At 48.7% G+C, this 17,782-nt stretch overlaps 2 protein-coding genes and 1 pseudogene across 2 annotated transcripts; all 3 read left to right on the top strand.

Annotated features, from left to right (window-relative positions):
• Positions 1-1,086: 1,086 nt before the first annotated feature.
• Positions 1,087-3,266, top strand: LOC136531883 (uncharacterized). Its single transcript, XM_066524544.1, has one exon. It carries the CDS (start codon positions 1,097-1,099, stop codon positions 2,867-2,869), a length of 1,773 nt encoding a protein of 590 aa, XP_066380641.1. The 5' UTR covers positions 1,087-1,096; the 3' UTR covers positions 2,870-3,266.
• A 4,358-nt stretch (positions 3,267-7,624) lies between these two features.
• LOC136531879 (DDT domain-containing protein PTM-like) lies at positions 7,625-16,008 on the top strand. The gene is made up of 10 exons (XM_066524543.1): positions 7,625-9,542; positions 9,651-10,322; positions 10,414-11,650; positions 12,599-12,887; positions 12,978-13,102; positions 13,183-13,634; positions 13,732-13,760; positions 13,895-14,587; positions 14,681-15,713; positions 15,794-16,008. The coding sequence occupies exons 1-9, from the start codon at positions 7,945-7,947 to the stop codon at positions 15,652-15,654; spliced, it is 6,069 nt and encodes a 2,022-aa protein (XP_066380640.1). The 5' UTR covers positions 7,625-7,944; the 3' UTR covers positions 15,655-15,713; positions 15,794-16,008.
• A 552-nt stretch (positions 16,009-16,560) lies between these two features.
• Positions 16,561-16,965, top strand: LOC136531882 (uncharacterized; annotated as a pseudogene).
• Positions 16,966-17,782: the final 817 nt, after the last annotated feature.

Genomic DNA, 17,782 nt, shown 5'->3' with positions numbered 1-17,782 from the left:
GGTGGCTTGAGTTTGTTTGGTGCACCGTGCACAAGCACAAAAGCGCACCGTCCGTTAGTTGGTTGTTCTGCAGGCTGTGTCGTTGCTGCCTGTCGAACGCCCAAGGCCCAACCGGCCAACCGAACAAGAAACTGTCTTACGTGTAAGCAGCCAAAATAACGATTGGCTATACAAATTCCAAACCCTGTAAATGCGTCGAACACTCTTGACAGCAGTCAGGGCACGCTTGATTAGTTGATTGTCCCGAATCCATGACCGATCCTGCAGCGCTTCCGCAACCATACGGCGTTCTGCTGGGTACAGTCTCGAAGACATGCCTGCGCAGACATATGTTGCCAGAGCCAGCATGTTGGCAGCTAGCCGTCTGGACTGGATCGTAGCTGCTTAACTGCCGGCAAGTCCAACCTTTTGTGTACACACGATTCCACTCCGTCGTTTCTCCGGCCGGCGTGAGTGTCACCCGGAAATCAAGGACTGCGACACACGGGGCGTCCTACGCGTGCGTTTGTTGCTGTACTCCATACGAGACCCGAGCAAATCGTCAAACGGCGCTGCTGCGTCGCGCTAGCTCCATGGAAACCACGCGACGTCGTACGTGCCGTGGGGCGCGAGCTCGTGAGTCGTGGCGCATGGACAACACAGAGGCCTCCAAAGGACCAGCTCAGAATATAGCCACCCATCGAGGCTCCCCCGCGGCCGCGCGCGCCGGCGACGTCCCCGAGCCGCGACACCCGCACGGAGACACGCCGGGCCGCGCAGCCTGTCTGCCTGCACCCGGACGACGACGCCCTCTACGGACCCGCGGAATCCCGCCTGCCAACTTGCCCATTGCCGCGCCCGAAGCGCCGAATAATCCCCTGGCGATGCGATGCCGCCGCGCTCGGTTTCAACTCCCACCCACTCGCCACCACACTGCCCACTGCCCACCACCACCAATGCCGCTGCAGCTTTCCTATGCTCCTCCTCGCCCACCCCACCACCACCAAAGCCGTTGGCGCGCAGCCCGCAGGCAGACGCCTTTTGACCCCCAGTCCCCCACACATAGCCCAACCACGCCCACTCCGAGGCTCCGAGCGCGGGGGGAGGGGTCGAGGGGATGCGGAAGCTGAGCGTGCCGCGGGGCGGCGGGGAGAAGGTGGGGGTGCTGGCGCTCGAGGTGGCGGCGCTGATGTCGCGCGCCGCGGGCCTGTGGCGCGCGCTGGACGCCGACAGCCTCGCGCGGCTCCGCGGGGATGGCATCCGCCTCGAGGGCGTGCGGCGGCTCGTGGCCGACGACGACGCCGCCCTCCTGGCGCTCGCGCTCGCCGAGATGGCCGCGGCGTGCCGCGACCTCTCCCGCGACGTGTCCCGCCTGTCCGCGCGCTGCGCCGACCCGCTGCTCCGCCGCTTCGACGCCCTCTTCGCCGCGCTCGTCAAGCGCGGCGCCGGTGGCGGCGGCGACCCGCACGGGCTGCGGTACGCCGCGGCCAAGAAGATGGACCGCAAGGCGCGCAAGATGCAGCGCCTGGTGGCTGCCACCGCGCACCTGTGCCACGAGCTCGACGTGCTCGCCGAGCTGGAGCAGCAGCAGGCCTACCGGCCGCGCGCCCGTGGCGGCGCCAAGGGCGCCGCGGCGGTGGCGGCGGGGAGCAGCAGCCGAGCCGAGTGCTCGCGCCGCGTGGCCAGGCAGAGGCAGGAGGTGGAGCGCCTCCGGGCGGCGTCGCTGTGGGCGCGGACCTTCGACTACGCCGTTCGCCTGCTCGCCAGGTCGCTCTTCACCATCGTGGCCAGGATCATCGAGGTGTTCGACCTGGAGCCCGTGGCCCTGCTACTCTCCGCCTCTGCCTCCGTGGGCGACGACGACGAGGCGTCGTCCAGGGCCTCGCGGCTCTCGTGGAGCACCTCGTTCGTGAGCGGCAGCATGCAGCTGCAGTCCATGGTGTACCCTTCCGACGCCGTCATCGCCGCAGCCGCTGACGCGCCTCGGAAGACGATGCTTCTGCGTACAAGGTCCGGCAAGGGTACCGCCACCGGCGCCGGCGACGCGCGTCGGTTCTTCATGTCCAGGAGCAAGAGCCTCAGGCAGCAGCTCAGCCTCAGGTGGCCGGGGGCGGCCGGCAAGCACCTCATCGGCTGCGTCGTCATGGATCCCAGCAGGTCTCCGGGCAGGGACGGGTGGAACCACGCGGACGACGCGGCTCATCTCCCGCTGAGCTTCAGCTACGTATCATCAGCCGGCAGCGCCGCCGACGACTTCAGCGGCAGCGGCATCATCAGCTTCCACTGCCAAGCGGCGTCCGGCGGCGACGCGAGGAGGAGGCACTTGACGACGACGACGACGGCAGTGTTCGCCTCCTCCTCGCGCGACGTGGTGACGCACCCGCCGGAGTCGTCCCTGGGCGCCGCGGCCCTGGCGCTGCAATACGCCAACCTCATCATGTTCATCGAGAAGCTCGCCGCGTCGCCGCTCCACATCTGCCCCGACGAGAGGGACGCGCTGTACGGCATGCTTACCGACCGGATCCGGGCGTCTCTCAGGGCGCGGCTCAGGCGGCCGGCGGCGCTCGCCGCCACGACGCCGCCCTGCGACGACCCCGTGCTCGCCGCCCAGTGGTCGGACACGGTGCGGAGGATCCTGGCGTGGCTCGCGCCGCTCGCGCACAACATGGTCCGGTGGCAGGCCGAGCGGAAGTTCGAGCAGCAGAACGTGGCCTTCGGCGACGACGCCACCGTGCTGCTGCTGCAGACGCTCCACTTCGCGGACAAGAGGAAGACGGAGGCCGCCGTGACGGAGCTGCTCGTCGGTCTCAACTACATGTGGAGACATGGGACTGACCTCGAAGCCAAGGTCAGATTGGAGTCTGCGGCGGGTCGGCGGCGACAACGTTGATGATTGGGCAGGGTGTGTTGGTGACATGCATGTGTCAGTATCACATCTGAATTCTGAACTACATGTGGAGAGGTCCGATTGGAGTCAGCGGCGGGTCGGGGGCAACTATGATGATGATTGGGCAGGGCGTGTTAAGTACAAACATCACCTTTCGGACAAAGCGACCCGTTGCTAATTTTGCTCCGTCAGACATGATGGTTTCTGGACTGATAAATCTGCTGGTGCTGATTTATTATGAGAGAAAAATAATATATCATAATTGGGAGTGGCGGAGGGAAGGGGCTGAGGGGGGGCCTGGCACCCCCAACCTTCCCATAACTCCCATAATACACCCCCTAAATTAGGTGCTTAATTATCTAATTAGCTAGTTAATGATACTTTTAGTACTATAATTTTGTTGTTGTTACTCCATATTAATATCTAATAGTATTTTAGATAAATAAAAATTAGGTCTTTCTAATATTTTCTCCATATCTTTTTGTTTTCGTTATTGCTTATCAAACATTAATTTGTCCCTATACCACACACTCTAATTAGCTAGTTAATTGAAATCAGTGCTTTTTCTTGTTTAATCCTTCAAAATTGATCTTCAATTGGCATTAGCGAGTTAGGTCAATATTTAAAATTAAAATGCTACATAGTGGTATGATGTTTCCGTTTAATCGTCTACCATTTAAGTGACCGTTCTGTCCGAGGCTAAACGACAAGTGACCGCTTGTTTGCCATTTAACATTTAGGATCTAGTGCTAATTAGTTTTGGCCCTGTTTAACTACTTGTTATTACCGTAATTCTTTTTTCAGTCAAAGAATTAGATTGATCGGGTGTTAGAGGCCTAAGGCTAATTAAACTCCCTTTATTTTTAGTCTTTTCTGCTTTCTTTTGTATCGTGTGTATACATTTTGACAAATAAACGTTTATTTATGTGTTATGTACATCTTTGTCGCGTGTATACATTTTGACATACATGGTTGTTGGCGGTTTGTACGGCCCCCTATGCTCAAATCCTAGCTCCGCGCCCTGGCATCAAGTGTGCCAGTGTAATGGATGCTGCTAAAATTGTCACGGTCTGTAGTTCAGATAGGTACTCTCGTGTAAAGATCGACTCCTACTATGTAGCTAGTGGTATTTGTACTATGGCCTCGTTTAGATTGTAAAAAAATTTCAACCCGATGAATAGTAGCACTTTCGTCTTATTTGACAAATATTGTCCAATCGTGGACCAACTAGGCTCAAAAGATTCATCTCGTGATTTTGAACTAAACTGTGCAATTAGTTATTTTTTTTACCTACATTTAATACTCCATGCAAGCGGCTAAAAATTGATGTGATGGAGAGAGAGTGAAAAAACTTTGGAATTTGGATGGCATCTAAACAAGGCCTATAATAATAAAGGAGAAACGTCATAGCTGTTTATCCGGAACATCTTCTGAGGTAACAAGGAGGAACCTACTTAGGTGGTCAAAATTGTCATCTGACAACTCATGACTAAACAGTTCTAGACTCTAAGGGCAGTCACAGTGTATTAAAAAAGTACTTGCTCCATTCTAATTAGTATAAGATGTTTTTTGGCTTTCTCGGTGTATATATATATATATATATATATATATATATATATATATATATATATATATATATATATATATATATATATAGAGAGAGAGAGAGAGAGAGAGCGCTAAAGTGAATGTATCTAGAAAAGACAAAACATCTTATAATTTAGAACGGAGAGTGCAGCATTAAACAACAAATATCGCAACAGTGATGCACCTTAGCTATTGTAAACTCATCCTATAAGTTTCCGACAAGTATATTGTAGGCTTACGATGTGACCGTAACGAATAAAAAAAATTCTTTCTTCCTCTTCTTCTAGTTACTTCACGCCCATGCTCTGCAAAGTAGCACCACCATGCACCATTGTTGTCACCTGTTGCGTCGTCATCACCACCAATGTAGAAGATAGGTGTCCTCCTGGCATCATCGCCTGCGGCGCCATGCCCAACGAAGGTATCTAGGAATGTCTGAGGAGGAGGAAGAGCAGGTGGAGGGAAGATGACAGTTTGTTGATGGCGGATGACAAGACGTTGAGCTCAGGGCGCCCATACCTCTCTACATGAGGGGTGTTGACAAGCACAACAAGGACGAGGGAGGCTGCCGAGGTGTAGGGCGTGCCATGGTGCACGCCTCTATGGTTGACGCCAGCCGATGCGGCAGCAAAGGTAGTGGTGGTGGCGAAGTAGATGGATGCGGGGGAGGGGATGAGAAGCAGATGAGTCCAAAGTTTGCAACCTATGCTAGATTGATGATGTAAGTGCCAATGTTCTTTATTGTTTTCATATATGATGTGAGCATTGGCTATATCAAGAAAAAAACGGTAGGAAGAAAATGGTGAAAGAGGTTTGGATATAATATCATATTTTTTATTTTAGTTTATTTTTCGTGTGTAATCTAGGTAGTACGGAGTACTTTTATTGCATGCCCGCTGTCATTTCAGTTAGATTTTTCTTGAAAATAGCGTCCCTAAGTGGTGGACTGGAAGTGTCATTTCAATGCCCCAGGTTTCGTCTGAAATGAACCGGCCCAACTCGATGATTCAGTCTGGTAGCCTTGTAAAGTTGAGCCCGTATAGAAGTTTTCGGCCTGAAAGGAACAATTCTGGCATTTTCTTTAGCCCGGTCCAATCCGAAGTGCCTACGGACAATCTTTGTTGCAAAAACGACAAAAGGAGAAGAAAGATGCATTAACATATCAAGTGGGCTTATTATCATTTACAAATTCAAACTTGTAGCGGTTTCAGCCCGGTTGTGGTTTATGCTTTGAAAATTCGCCTTTTTATTATTTCTCATGTTAAACAAATTATTATTTGCCTTCCAAAAGAATCACTTTTCAAAAAGAATTTTGACGGCTATGAACTTAGACATCTGCAAAATAAGTTCCGATTTTGTGTTCAAAATTTGTGTTAATTAAAGGTTCAAACCCAATTTCAATCCACTAGTGCTAATAGTTAGTAGCTAAGATTAGTCCTAGTGGATCAAAACACACTTGCTAATAGACAAACTAACTGTTAGCTAAGGACCTGTTAACTATTAATTTCATTAGCGGCTTTTGGGCCGCTAATAGGTGAGGCCATAGGTGCCAACCACCTATTAGTAATTTAGGCCAGTCTCAATTGGGTTTCATGAGAATTTCATGGGCATGAAATAAGTTGATATATCATAGTATTGATGAAGAGATATAAGACAAAAATTTCATGGGATGAAATGAGTTTAATGGGGATAAAACTTGTTTGCACTGTTTCCCATGCGTGGGAGTCTTCATAGAATTTTGCTTCTAGGATTCGAGGGATATTACCATATAGTTTTCGTATTGATTTTCTCATTTTAAGGGTTTGTTTGGCAAAACTCCCTATGCAACTCTTATGCTAATTCTAAGGGAAGCTCTACAAAACTTTTGTGATAGAGAATCACACACATGGCCAGAGTTATGTGGAGTTATTGTTTAAAATAATAAACTAGGATGCTAGGAGCTAAAAAACTGGCTCGCTCACTTTCGCTACTTCTACATCAGCAGCAGTAGCATTGACCTTCGGCCTGTTCGCTGGTTGGTTTCTGAGCTGGTTTGGGCTGGCTGGTGCTGGTTTATTGTGAGAGAAAAACACTATTGGCTGGCTGGTTTAGGCTGGCTGAAACCAACAAGCGAACAGGCTGCTTGATATTTTTTGTTGATTCATTTTCCACGGGTAATTAATCAGTTTTGCATAGAGTTAATCCTAGAGATTCGTTTTCGGCTGTGGAACCGCTTGTTCTTGAGAATTCGTCTTAAGAATCAGAACCAGAAGAGGATCTACCAAACAAGGCATAAGATTCAGAAAAGTCTATGTTAAAAAGAGTTTTAAATTGTTGAGAGACAGTTCTGAAAGACACAAACTTTTCAGCTCCATATAGACAACAATGCATTAGTTTTATGTGGAACTTTTACACCATCCTTAGCTTTCCCTATGGCCTACAACTAAACATCAAAGGTACCGAATTGCAGCATTTCCCTAGTTCACGTATGTAAGGAGCGTGCGTGGAGACGTGTTCAGAGAGTTCACTACAGTGTATATGCAAAGAAGGATATATATGCTAGAAGCACCGTGGGGCAAGGGGTGCACACCTTTGCCTAATTCACCAGAGGGCAGGGGGGCAGAAGCGTTACATCCAAAGGAACCGCGAGCAGGAGGCGAGGAGCAAAACCCAAGCGAGTGCTACGCGGCACGGCCGCACGCACAGACCGAAGCCCGGCACTTGGCGCGAGCCAACCGTTGCCCTGCCCTACCTGAGCAAGCAACAAAAACAGCTCAGCTCCCTCCACCCGGTTTTTTTTTGAATTTGAAAAACTCGCAGCACCTCCCTCCCTCGTTCCCTCCTCCAGCCTCGCGGCCGTCGTCCCGTGCCGGACTGGTGGTGGAACGCAAGCTGACCTTTCTCAGCCAGGTCACGACGAGGACTGCACATCGAACCGGGTCCGTTCTCCGTTGCCCCACCCGCGCCCGCCGCCCGCACGGCCCCACCTGGCAGCTTCGCGAGATCCCTTCCCTCCGCGTGTGGGTCGGGCGCGCTACTCTCGGCTCGGCGCCGACCCGAGAAGTGCGGCACGGACCGGAGTGACGCGAGCCAGGCTGGTGCGTGCGAGTCGGTTGTGCGGCTCGGCCCGGGCCTTTTGCCTTTCCGGCCGTGTTCCGTTCCCTCTTCCCTTCTCCTCCCTTCATCTCCACCTCTTCCACCCAACTCCTCGCCGCGCGCCGCCGAGTAGGGTTTGCAAGCCCCGAAGCATCCCGCCGCACCGTACCCCCCCGCACTACCTCGCTCCATCCACCCACGCCTAAGCAACAGGGCGAGATCGGCAGCTACCAGATTCGTCCCAACCACACTCCACCCCTCTCACCCCTGCATCGGCGCCGCCTCTCCCCGCTGCCGCTGCCGCTGCCGCTGCCGCTCCACAAGCCCCGACGCAATCTCTCCCGGTGCCGCGCGATTCGCCGCGGGGATGGTTCGGTAGGGCCGCAATAGCTAGGGTTCTCGCGCCCGGTGCCGCCATGGACGCGGAGCCCCACCGGGAGGGTTCCGATCGGGCGGCCGCCGACGCTTCCCCCGCGGCGCCGGACGGTGACGAGGCGATGGTGGGGACGGCCGGTCGCGTTGCTGCTGCTGCGGAGGAGCTTACCGCGGCCATTGAGGTGGTGGCGGCGGAGCGTGGGCGTGATGCGGAGACCTCGGCGAGCGAGCCGGGGGTCGAGGCTGACGAAGGTGGCGCTGCGGGCGAGCAGCGTCCTGCGGCGGCTCAAGCGGACGAGGTTGATGAGGGTGGCGCTGGGGGTGAGGAGCGGCTTGATGGCACTGCAGCGAATGGGGGCAGCATTGAGGGGGAAGTGCGAGATGTGGCTCCTGTGGCATATGAAGCGCGGATGGACGAGGACGGGGGTGGCCCTGAAAGCGAGGACTACACTGCAGCTTCTACGATGAGGGAGGTGAATGTGGGGAGTGTTCTTGGGGCACCGCAAGATTTGGCTCCTGTGGTGTCTGAAACGAAGATGGAGGTGGATGGCGCCGTGGCAAAGGAGCAGCCAGATGGTACTGCAGCGAATGGGGCAACTGAGGGCAGCATTGCGGGGGAAGTTGATCCTGTGGTATCTGAACAAGCGGGGATGGAGGGGGATGGGGGTGGTGCTGCGAGCAAAGACTACTCTGCGGCCTCTACTGTGAGCGAGGTGAATGTGGGGAGCGTTCTGGGGACATCGCAAGATTTGGCTCCCGTGGTGTCTGAAATGAAGATGGAGGTGGACGGCGGCTCTGTTCTGGAACGAGAGGGCAATGCTCAGGAACAGGATTGCGCTGCGGCAGCTGTGGCAAGCGAGGTTAAGACGGAGGAAGGTGATGGCGGAGTGGTGAATCAAGGGACTACGGCACCTGCTGGGGGCATTCAGGCGAAAGAGGAGGTGGGGGAATGCTTGGTGGGGCGCTACATTGGCCGGAGCACTCCAGGGCACGCGAGGATTCTTATTGGGAAGGTTGCATCCTATGATAGCACGGCTGGGGTCTACAGCGTGGTGTTTGAGGATGGACATACTGAGGAGTTGGGGCTTCCTCAGCTCCGGGAGTTTCTACTGTCGGATGATAATGGTGCGTTAGGCATGAAGGTGAGCTGCAGGAAGAGGAAGCTAGACTTGCTGGTTTCGTCAGGGAGTGCCTCGGAGGTCAAAGAGCCAGCAAGTACTAGGCAGAGGGTTGATGGATGTGAGATGCCTGCCAGGCCTGATGAACTGCAGCATAGCGCGTCTAGCTCGGATATGTCTGAGGATGTTGAATCTTCGAGTAATTCGTCGGATTTCACTAGAGAAGAAACATCTGAGCCATGCCCTCCTGTACAGGCTGTGGAGTTGCCTCCATCATCAGGAGACATTCCTGTGCCAGAAGAGTCCATAAGTTCTCTCTTCTCTGTTTATAACTTCCTGCGATCATTCAGTGTGCAGCTGTTCCTGAGTCCATTTGGGCTGGACGATTTTGTGGCGGCCATTAATTGCAGCGTGCAGAATAACTTGTTGGATGCTGTGCATGTCTCGCTACTGCGGGCACTGAGGCGGCATCTTGAATCTAAATCTGCTGAAGGATCTCGACAGGCTTCAGATTGCCTGAAGTACTTACTCTATCAACCCACTTTTAACCACAGTAACTATTTCGTAGGTGTTGTGTTTCTGTACTTAAAATTCTGACATTATTTCCACTTCCCATGAACTGTGTGTAGGTACCTGGATTGGACATTACTAGATGCATTGACATGGCCGAATTTCTTACTGGAGTACCTGTATGTGATGCGTTCCATTAAAAATCTAGGGGGGAAGAGTTTTGGTAGAAGCCTCCTAGTTGCCGAATACTATAAACTTCCTGTTGCCATGAAGTTGAGGGTGCTGCAAATACTCTGCGATGATGTGAATGAATCAGAAGAGCTCAAAACTGAACTGGAAAATCGAGTAGGCTACAATGAGGAGATGGAATATGAGATAGAATCCAGCGTCTTTCAGGAGGCTGCTTCAAGAGGAGTCTCAACTAGAGCTGCAAAGGCCTCAGCTTACAAAGATACGAATGATTTCCTGAATCTCGAAAATGCTCCAAATGTAACAAATCCAGAAACTGCTGTAGCAGTACTGTCCCAGGATGGCAATAGTGATGATTGCCGGATATGTGGAATGGATGGAACTTTGGTATGCTGTGATGGCTGCCCATGGGCATATCATTCGAGATGTATTGGTCAAAACAAAGCTTTCCTTCCTCAGGGTGATTGGTTCTGTCCAGAATGTGTGGTTAACAAGCTTGGACCAACTTCTTCAAGAATTGAGCGTGGTGCAAGAGGAGCTCAAATGTTTGGCATTGATATGTGTGGGAGACTATTCTTAGGAACCTGCAACTATTTGCTGGTGTAAGTTCTTGCAAATTAATCATGCAATACGTTGGTTTAGTGGTTTACTAACGATTTGTTTCCTTTGTATTTGTTCCATCAAATACTGCAGGATTGAAACAGCTTCGGATGCAGAGTCTTATGCTTACAATCAGTATGATGTTGCCAAGGTCCTCCAAAGACTTGCTGTCTCAGATGCATATGTGGACATATGCAGGCAAATAAAGGACTACTGGAAGCTTTTACTAGGTATAATTCATAGTGAGAGATCAGCAACAGGTAAAGAAGTTGGTGTGAACCATACTCCAAGGTCCAGTATGTTGAATTCTATTCCAATAAAAGCAGGACATGGAAGTGTCCGGACAACTTTAAAAGATGGCGGGGACAGAGAAACAGCAGCGCTTCCTCAAACAAATGTGCAGCAGAAATTTGTGGCTAATCAGAGCGTAGTTTGCTCAGCCGAAAGCCTGGAGGAACAAAAATGCAAGTCAAGCTTTGGTGCTGTCACCGAGAAGAATGCTGAAGTTTGCAAGCAAACTGTGTCAGCTCAGAATAACGTACATAATGCACATAGAAATGGAGCTTTTGGACCACCTGTGGTATCCTCAATTTCTCATCAGAATGGATCCATTGTAACAGGTGTGTCTAACATAGCACAGGCGCAGCCAGCTCAGAGTATATTCCATCCAGACTCATCCAAGGTTTCTGTGACAGCTGGATTGTTTTGTCCATCTTCTCAAGGTAAACACCACCTTCAGCTGTTTCCTGAAAGATCTGGAAACATGAGTGGTGGCAAGGCAGCAAAATTATCTTCTTTTAAACCGCAAGCTTACATGAATCTCTACAATCATGGCAACATTGCAGCATCTGCTGCTGCCAATCTAGCTGTTATTACATCCGATGAAGGTAAAGTTTCAGCATCCCAACTGACTGCAAAACCAAGGAAGAAAATGGCTGCAGACAATGCTCTACAATTGAAAGCATTTTCTTCAGCAGCCACACAATTTCTTTGGCCAAGTACCGAAAAGAAGCTTATGGAAGTCCCAAGAGATAGATGTGGTTGGTGCATTGCTTGTAGAAGTTCGGCGAGTGGAACAAAAAAGGCTTGTTTTCTTAACATGGCCACCACAAATGCTGCTAAATGCTCTGCTCGAATTCTTAGTGCCATGCGCGTCATAAAAAATTCTGATAGCCATTTTCCTAGTATTGTTGCTTATTTAGCCAACATGGAGGAAAGTTTGCGTGGCCTCTTGGTTGGTTCACTACAAGACATGCAGCAGAAAAAAAGGTGGCATCAACAACTACAAGAAGCTTCGAACTGCAGAACTGTAATACCCCTCTTGCTTGAGGTGAGCTGTATTTTTTTTGGGCATCCTTTGGTACTTCTCAATATTCTACAACTAAGTTGTGATATAGCATATATCACTCTGAATGCTGGCTGCGTTGGGGTGGGCATCAAATATAATAATATTTTTCAGATTTCTTATTCAGCTTGAGCTAGATACATAATATCCCTGCATGCATTTTTTAATAAAGGAAATTAACTCTAAATACATCATTAGAAACTAGAAAAATTGTTCCAAAAAACCATTGATATTTGACTCAGAAATGACTACAGAGGCGTTTTGTGAAATAAAATGATTCAATACTGAAAGATATAGTAAATTGCACTTTGCCCATGTAAAGCCATATTCTTTCACTTTGAACTAGGATAAAAGCAGAAGAGCTATTGAAGGCTATCTACCCAAATAATAATTTGACCATTACACTTGGCTCATGAAACGAAAGTTTCATGAGGTTTCATGGTTTTCAATCATGTTATATGAGGCACCATGAAGGTTTTAACATAACAGGGTGCAAAATAAAATTATTTGTGCAAAGTGAAACAAAGAGTAGTGTACCTGGTGTAGAAAGCAATTTACTTGAAAAGAAAATTACCCTAATAGAGCCAATGCGATAACTCATGAACATACAATATACGACCAAGGTGATGAAAGAACAAAAAAGTTGCAGCAATGCCATCTAGTGCTTAACTGGCACAACTCTTGGATAATTAGAAGGCCTAGATGATGATATATATTGTAGGCAGAACAAAAGAGTGGATATATAGTAGCTTGCCTAATGCCATAATATTGTATACTAATTGCTTCTGGATAATCAAGTTGGATATGCAATAAATGCTAATTATGCTATTGAAAAGAAAGATAAATAGCCTAGCTGAAAAAGCTATTGCCATAAATGGCTGTGAGATGAATTTGATTGTTGTTGTTTTAAAGATCGTTACATATTCTATGCAGTTGGAAAGCAATATCCGTGGAGTAGCATTTTCTGCAAGCTGGTTGAAGCCAATAGACGATTGGCCTGTGGAATCTCCTGGTCCATCAACGGGAGCATCTCGTCCTGCACAATACCAAAAACGTGGGGTTGGTGGAAGGCGTGGCAGAAGACGTTCATTGGCATCCGAATCTGGTACTGCTACTGATGAGGACAACAGCTGGACTTGGTGGACTGGAGGAAATATTTCAAAACGTACTTTGCAGAGGGGGGCTCTTCTACATTCAACCATAAGAAAAGCTGCTCGCCAAGGTATTACATGGTTTAACTGTTAGTAGTCTTATTTCATCCTCTATCAGTGTCCAAGACATGAACAAGTTGACTTTTTTTGTCACCTGCTAGGTGGTAAACAGAGGATAGCAGGTTTATCTTACCATGAAGGTTCCAATTTTCCAAGACGATCTCGGCAGTTTGTCTGGAGAGGATGTGTTGGAATGAGCCAGACTTCATCTCAACTTGCTTTGCAGGTTTGCACTTCTGTCCTGATGTTGCAAAGAGCAGTACGTTAAACCTACTTTAGCATGAAACTAATATTCATTTCTCTCAGGTTAGATATCTTGATGCCCACATCAGATGGAAGGAATTCATCCCTCCAGATCAAATTCCTTCAGATGGAAAAAGTTCTGATGCAGACTTTTCTGCTCTCAGAAATGCTGTAGTCTGTGATAAAAAAATAATCGATAACAAGATAAGATACGCACTTAAGTTTCGCAATCAAAAGCATCTTCCTGTGCGTGTGACAAAAAATATCTTGGAATCGGAAGGTGATCAGGATGAAAATAGCAAATTGTGGTTTTCTGAAAACCATGTGCCATTGTACATGTTGCGAGAATTTGAGCAGCACACCTCCCTGCCTACCCCAGGAATTTCGGACTCTAAATGTTTTACCAATTTATACCCAAGGCGAGTAAAAGCATCTGCTGAGGATGTCTTTTCTTATCTTTTTCACAAAGGAGAAGTCTATCCCTGCACCTCATGCAAGAAGGATGTTATCTACAGGTTTTTCTACTTCGCCTCTTTGTTATGATAATAAACTGATTATACATTTATTATTTTTGAGATGCTGACCTTTTGTATTTTGGTTGATCACATGCAGGGATATTGTTAAATGCAGCACTTGTCAAGGTATGGATCTATGTCGTGCTCTTTAGGTTATTTGTTTTCAAAATTTGTCCTTGTAATATTCAAGAAGACAATTGACTGATTTCTGATATTTCGAATACTTAGTCACATTGTTGCTATCTAAAAATAACTTTCAGGTAATTGTCATAAAGAGTGTACATCAAATTCTGTTGTTAACAAAGGAAGCAGTGCTACTTCCAGTTTGATATGCAAGTTATGCCTCCAGAAGCGGAATCTTATGCTTACTAGTTACAATACAAATCCAAGTTATTTCCGGCCTCAACAGAAGAGTAATGGCCAACAACCAGTGACTGCTCCCAGAATTGTGTTTAAGGTTAGTTCTTCCCATTCCGGTGAACCTACCCCCAAAGTGGAAGCCCAGCTAGTTGCAAAGGTTAAAGCACAGCCATTTGCGAAGGTGGAAGCTCAGCTAACTATGAATGTGAAAACCCAGCCAGTTGTGAACGTGAAAACACAGCCATTTGCGAAGGTGGAAGCTCAGCCAATTATGAATGAGAAAGCCCACCCACTCGCAAAGGTGGAAGCCCAGCCACTCGCAAAGGTGGCAACTCAGAGTATCACTAGTGTCCAAGCTCTGCCAAAGACAAAAGCTAAAAAGTCAAAACCTAAAAAAGTTCAAGCGATCACATATTTTGGTCTCGTATGGAAGAAAAATAAGAGCGACAAGGATGATGGAAGTGAGTTCAGGGCAAATGATGTAATCCTTAAAAGCAAGGATAACATAGGTTCATCAATAAGACCAACATGTTGTCTCTGTGACAAAGCTTATTCTCCGGATTTGTTGTATGTACGCTGTGAGAAGTGCAGAAGTAAGTTTAGCATTTCTGTAGCTTAGAGCATTATCCTTTTTGTGTTATCTTTCAGTTTTTTTTTCCTAACATCTCGGTATTCCCTGCATACAGATTGGTTTCATGGTGATGCCTTGCAACTTGATGAAGAAAGGATTGGTGAGTTGGTTGCATACCGGTGCTGTAGGTGCCGAATGAGAGCCATACCGCATTGTCCTCATTCTGATGGTTGTACAAAGCCTGAACCAGAATTAAGTGAGCAAACAGTTGCTACATCATCTCAGTCAACTATGCTATCTAGTGAGGAGACTTTTGCTTTAGCAGATCAGGACCCACTGCTTGCTTCTTATGGGATAGTTGAACCAATTGGGGATGATACAATGGACATTGATTTGTCAATGAACATGGCAAGCTTTGGCCCTGGAAGTAACCAGAAGCTGTCTATAAGAAGAGCACAAGCAAAAAGTACTGAATACCTTGATCAAGCTGGTAGACCTGTGAATGAGTATAATATCCAGAATCATCCTCCAGGGAATGGAAACATCAATTTCAGCCATACGAATGGAATTTCATTTTCAGAGGCTGACAGTGTTGATGCTTCAGAGCTATTGGGGTGGGATTTTTCACAAGGAGTTGCATATGCTACACCTCCTGATTTCACTGCTAATCACCAGTCGAATGACACTAGCTGTGGCAGCTTTGGGATGGACGAATATGAGCCCCAGACTTATTTCTCGTTCACCGAGCTACTTGAAGCTGATGATACGCAGCTTGACAATGCCTTTGGGATGTCTGCTGGTCTGCAAGGTGATGGCAATGGCACAGGAAGCTTTGTTCAACAAGGAGTTGGTTTTGATGAATTGTCTTTCATGGTAGAAGATGGAGCTTCAAATATGAACTTCCCAACAAATGACCCCACCCCTGATGAGGTAGCATGCAACAAGTGCATGAATACTCAGCCACCACCTGATCTCAAATGTGCTGTCTGTGACCTGCACATACACAGGCAGTGCTCACCGTGGGACCAAGGTGAAGAGCCTGTTGACAGCAGCAACTGGAGTTGTGGTGGTTGCCGGGAGTGGCGATGATTAACTTTTGAACTTCATTGCATCTGTTAATAGTGGCAGCTGCCAGCTGTTATCACAAGGTAAACATACCGACATTCCATACCAGATTTCTGTTAACTACAATTTGTGGCTATAGTTCCTGAGCAAGCTTTCTTTTTAGGTGGAAGGTACCTGGCGAAGTGCGACATAATCTGTATGAAAAATTTCCACCAAGCTGTCATGCAGTGCTACTGTTTGTTCGGATGCTGTGGGGTTGGTTATTTGACCAAAGTTTAACCATCATACAGTTAGCGTAGTAATGACTGCTGCAAGTTTTACACTGTACATACTAAAGGATGGGTCAGCGAAGGCCTTTTGTGATTTTGTCATTCTTTAGGCTGCTTTTTTTTTTTTTTTGGGGGGGGGGGGGGGGGGGGGGGGGGGTGGAGTTTTAGAGCTAGGAGGATGCTGCTATCAACAAGATGTATGGTTCTGAAAACCATATTCATGTAACCGTATTACCTTGGATTCTCTTGCTATCTTTCAGATAGAAGTATCTCTTGTTCAGAGGCCATGTCCACGCATATGCAGCTTTGCTCGATATATTTGCCCTTGCCGCTTGGCGCATACGGTACACTGGTGCGAGCGTGTGGAAATGCAGCACTTGTGCTGAACCTTTAATGCTTTGAGAAATTTGAATTGTAAAGCTGACGTGGGTGTTTCGTTTTGATATATTTATGTTTTTCCACGTTTCGTGTAGAATCAAACCTGGCCCAAAACGGTCCGATCTGTCATTTCCTCAGCCATTTTCTGGCAGCGCCCGCTTCATCACGGTCCGGGCTGTATTTCGGAAAAGAAGCGGCCCAGCTCTTCTCTTCTTCAGTTGCTCCGCGCCGGCGCTCAGCAGCCTCCGCCACGGCGATCTCTCCTCCTCCATCTGCGGCGGCGATGGTGCTCTCCTCCTCCCGGGCGCACCACCTCCTGCGCTCCCTCCACAGTTTCCACGTCTCCGTCCGTGCAGGCCCTGGCGAGGGTGGAGCCGCACGAGTTCTCTAATTAAGCCCAGCGGGCAGCGGCTGCCTGATGGAGCGGCTGCGCAAGGTGTATGCGCGCAACGCGGGGCAGCTTCGGCGGCAGTACGCCTACGGGGTGCAGTTGATGGAGGCCGAGCGGCAGCGGAAGGCCGAGGCGCGTGCCGGCGTCGCCAACGAGGAGCGCAAGGCCGCCAAAGCCGCCGCCACGGAGATGCGTGCGTTCGAGGAGGACTTCCGTCACACTTCGCCTTCCCTGTCGCGCTCATCGTTCTCCAGGCATCTTTTCATGAACCTGCCTGTTTCAGCCTCTAGACAGTAGGCAGTGGCGGATGTGGGATGCGGGATAAGGGGGGGCTAAAACAACAGAGATGTTGATTTGCACGAAGATTTAACGGTGAAATCAAGCTTTTGCTACAGTAATTAGCATTGAAATCAAGAAATTAGGGGGGGCTGGAGCCCCCCAGCCCCCCTTTGGATCCGCCACTGACAGTAGGCAACATTGACTTTTTCTATCTCCTCTCTCCTCTCTCCTTCTCCCATAGTAGCCAATATTCTTCTTTTTCTCATACGAAAAGTGCCTGAACAGTGAATACTTTAGAGAAGCTGGAGCGAGTGGGAGCTGTAACAAACGTGGCCTTATATGGCAAAATATGTTATAACCGGGATGAGATAACAAGTAGATGAAAGAAATAAGTAGCTCAATGAGCAGAAGAAGGGGGAGCGCAAGGAGCTCCTGCGCAAGAATAGCAGCATGTGGTTTGCAGTTTGATGGAGATAAAATTGAAAATCAAATACTTGAAGCTATCAAAAATACCACTCCTCTATAAGGCTGATTCTATGAGGTGTGTTGCACTCTTTTTGTTGCTGTGTTGTTGCAATCTTTTCTCAACCCCTCTAATCTTTTTGGAATAAAAAACTATACAACCTATTCAAATGAATAACTTTGTCTTAAGGAGGAAATCCAATCCCTCGAATTAATAGCTAAGCTCTCTAAGGTGAAATTTGACATGACTAGCACCCACAAAGGTGAACCCTTTCGAGTGCTCTTCTGTTATTTAGTTTTGGGCCACTTTGTTATTGAAGAAATAGGAAGAATGTAATGAGAATGTAAATACCTAAGTCCCCTATTATGTAGG

The sequence above is a fragment of the Miscanthus floridulus genome, unplaced genomic scaffold (assembly GCF_019320115.1).
Source record: "Miscanthus floridulus cultivar M001 unplaced genomic scaffold, ASM1932011v1 fs_46_1_2, whole genome shotgun sequence".
NCBI lineage: Eukaryota > Viridiplantae > Streptophyta > Magnoliopsida > Poales > Poaceae > Miscanthus > Miscanthus floridulus.
This window is presented reverse-complemented; position numbering and strand designations above follow the sequence as displayed.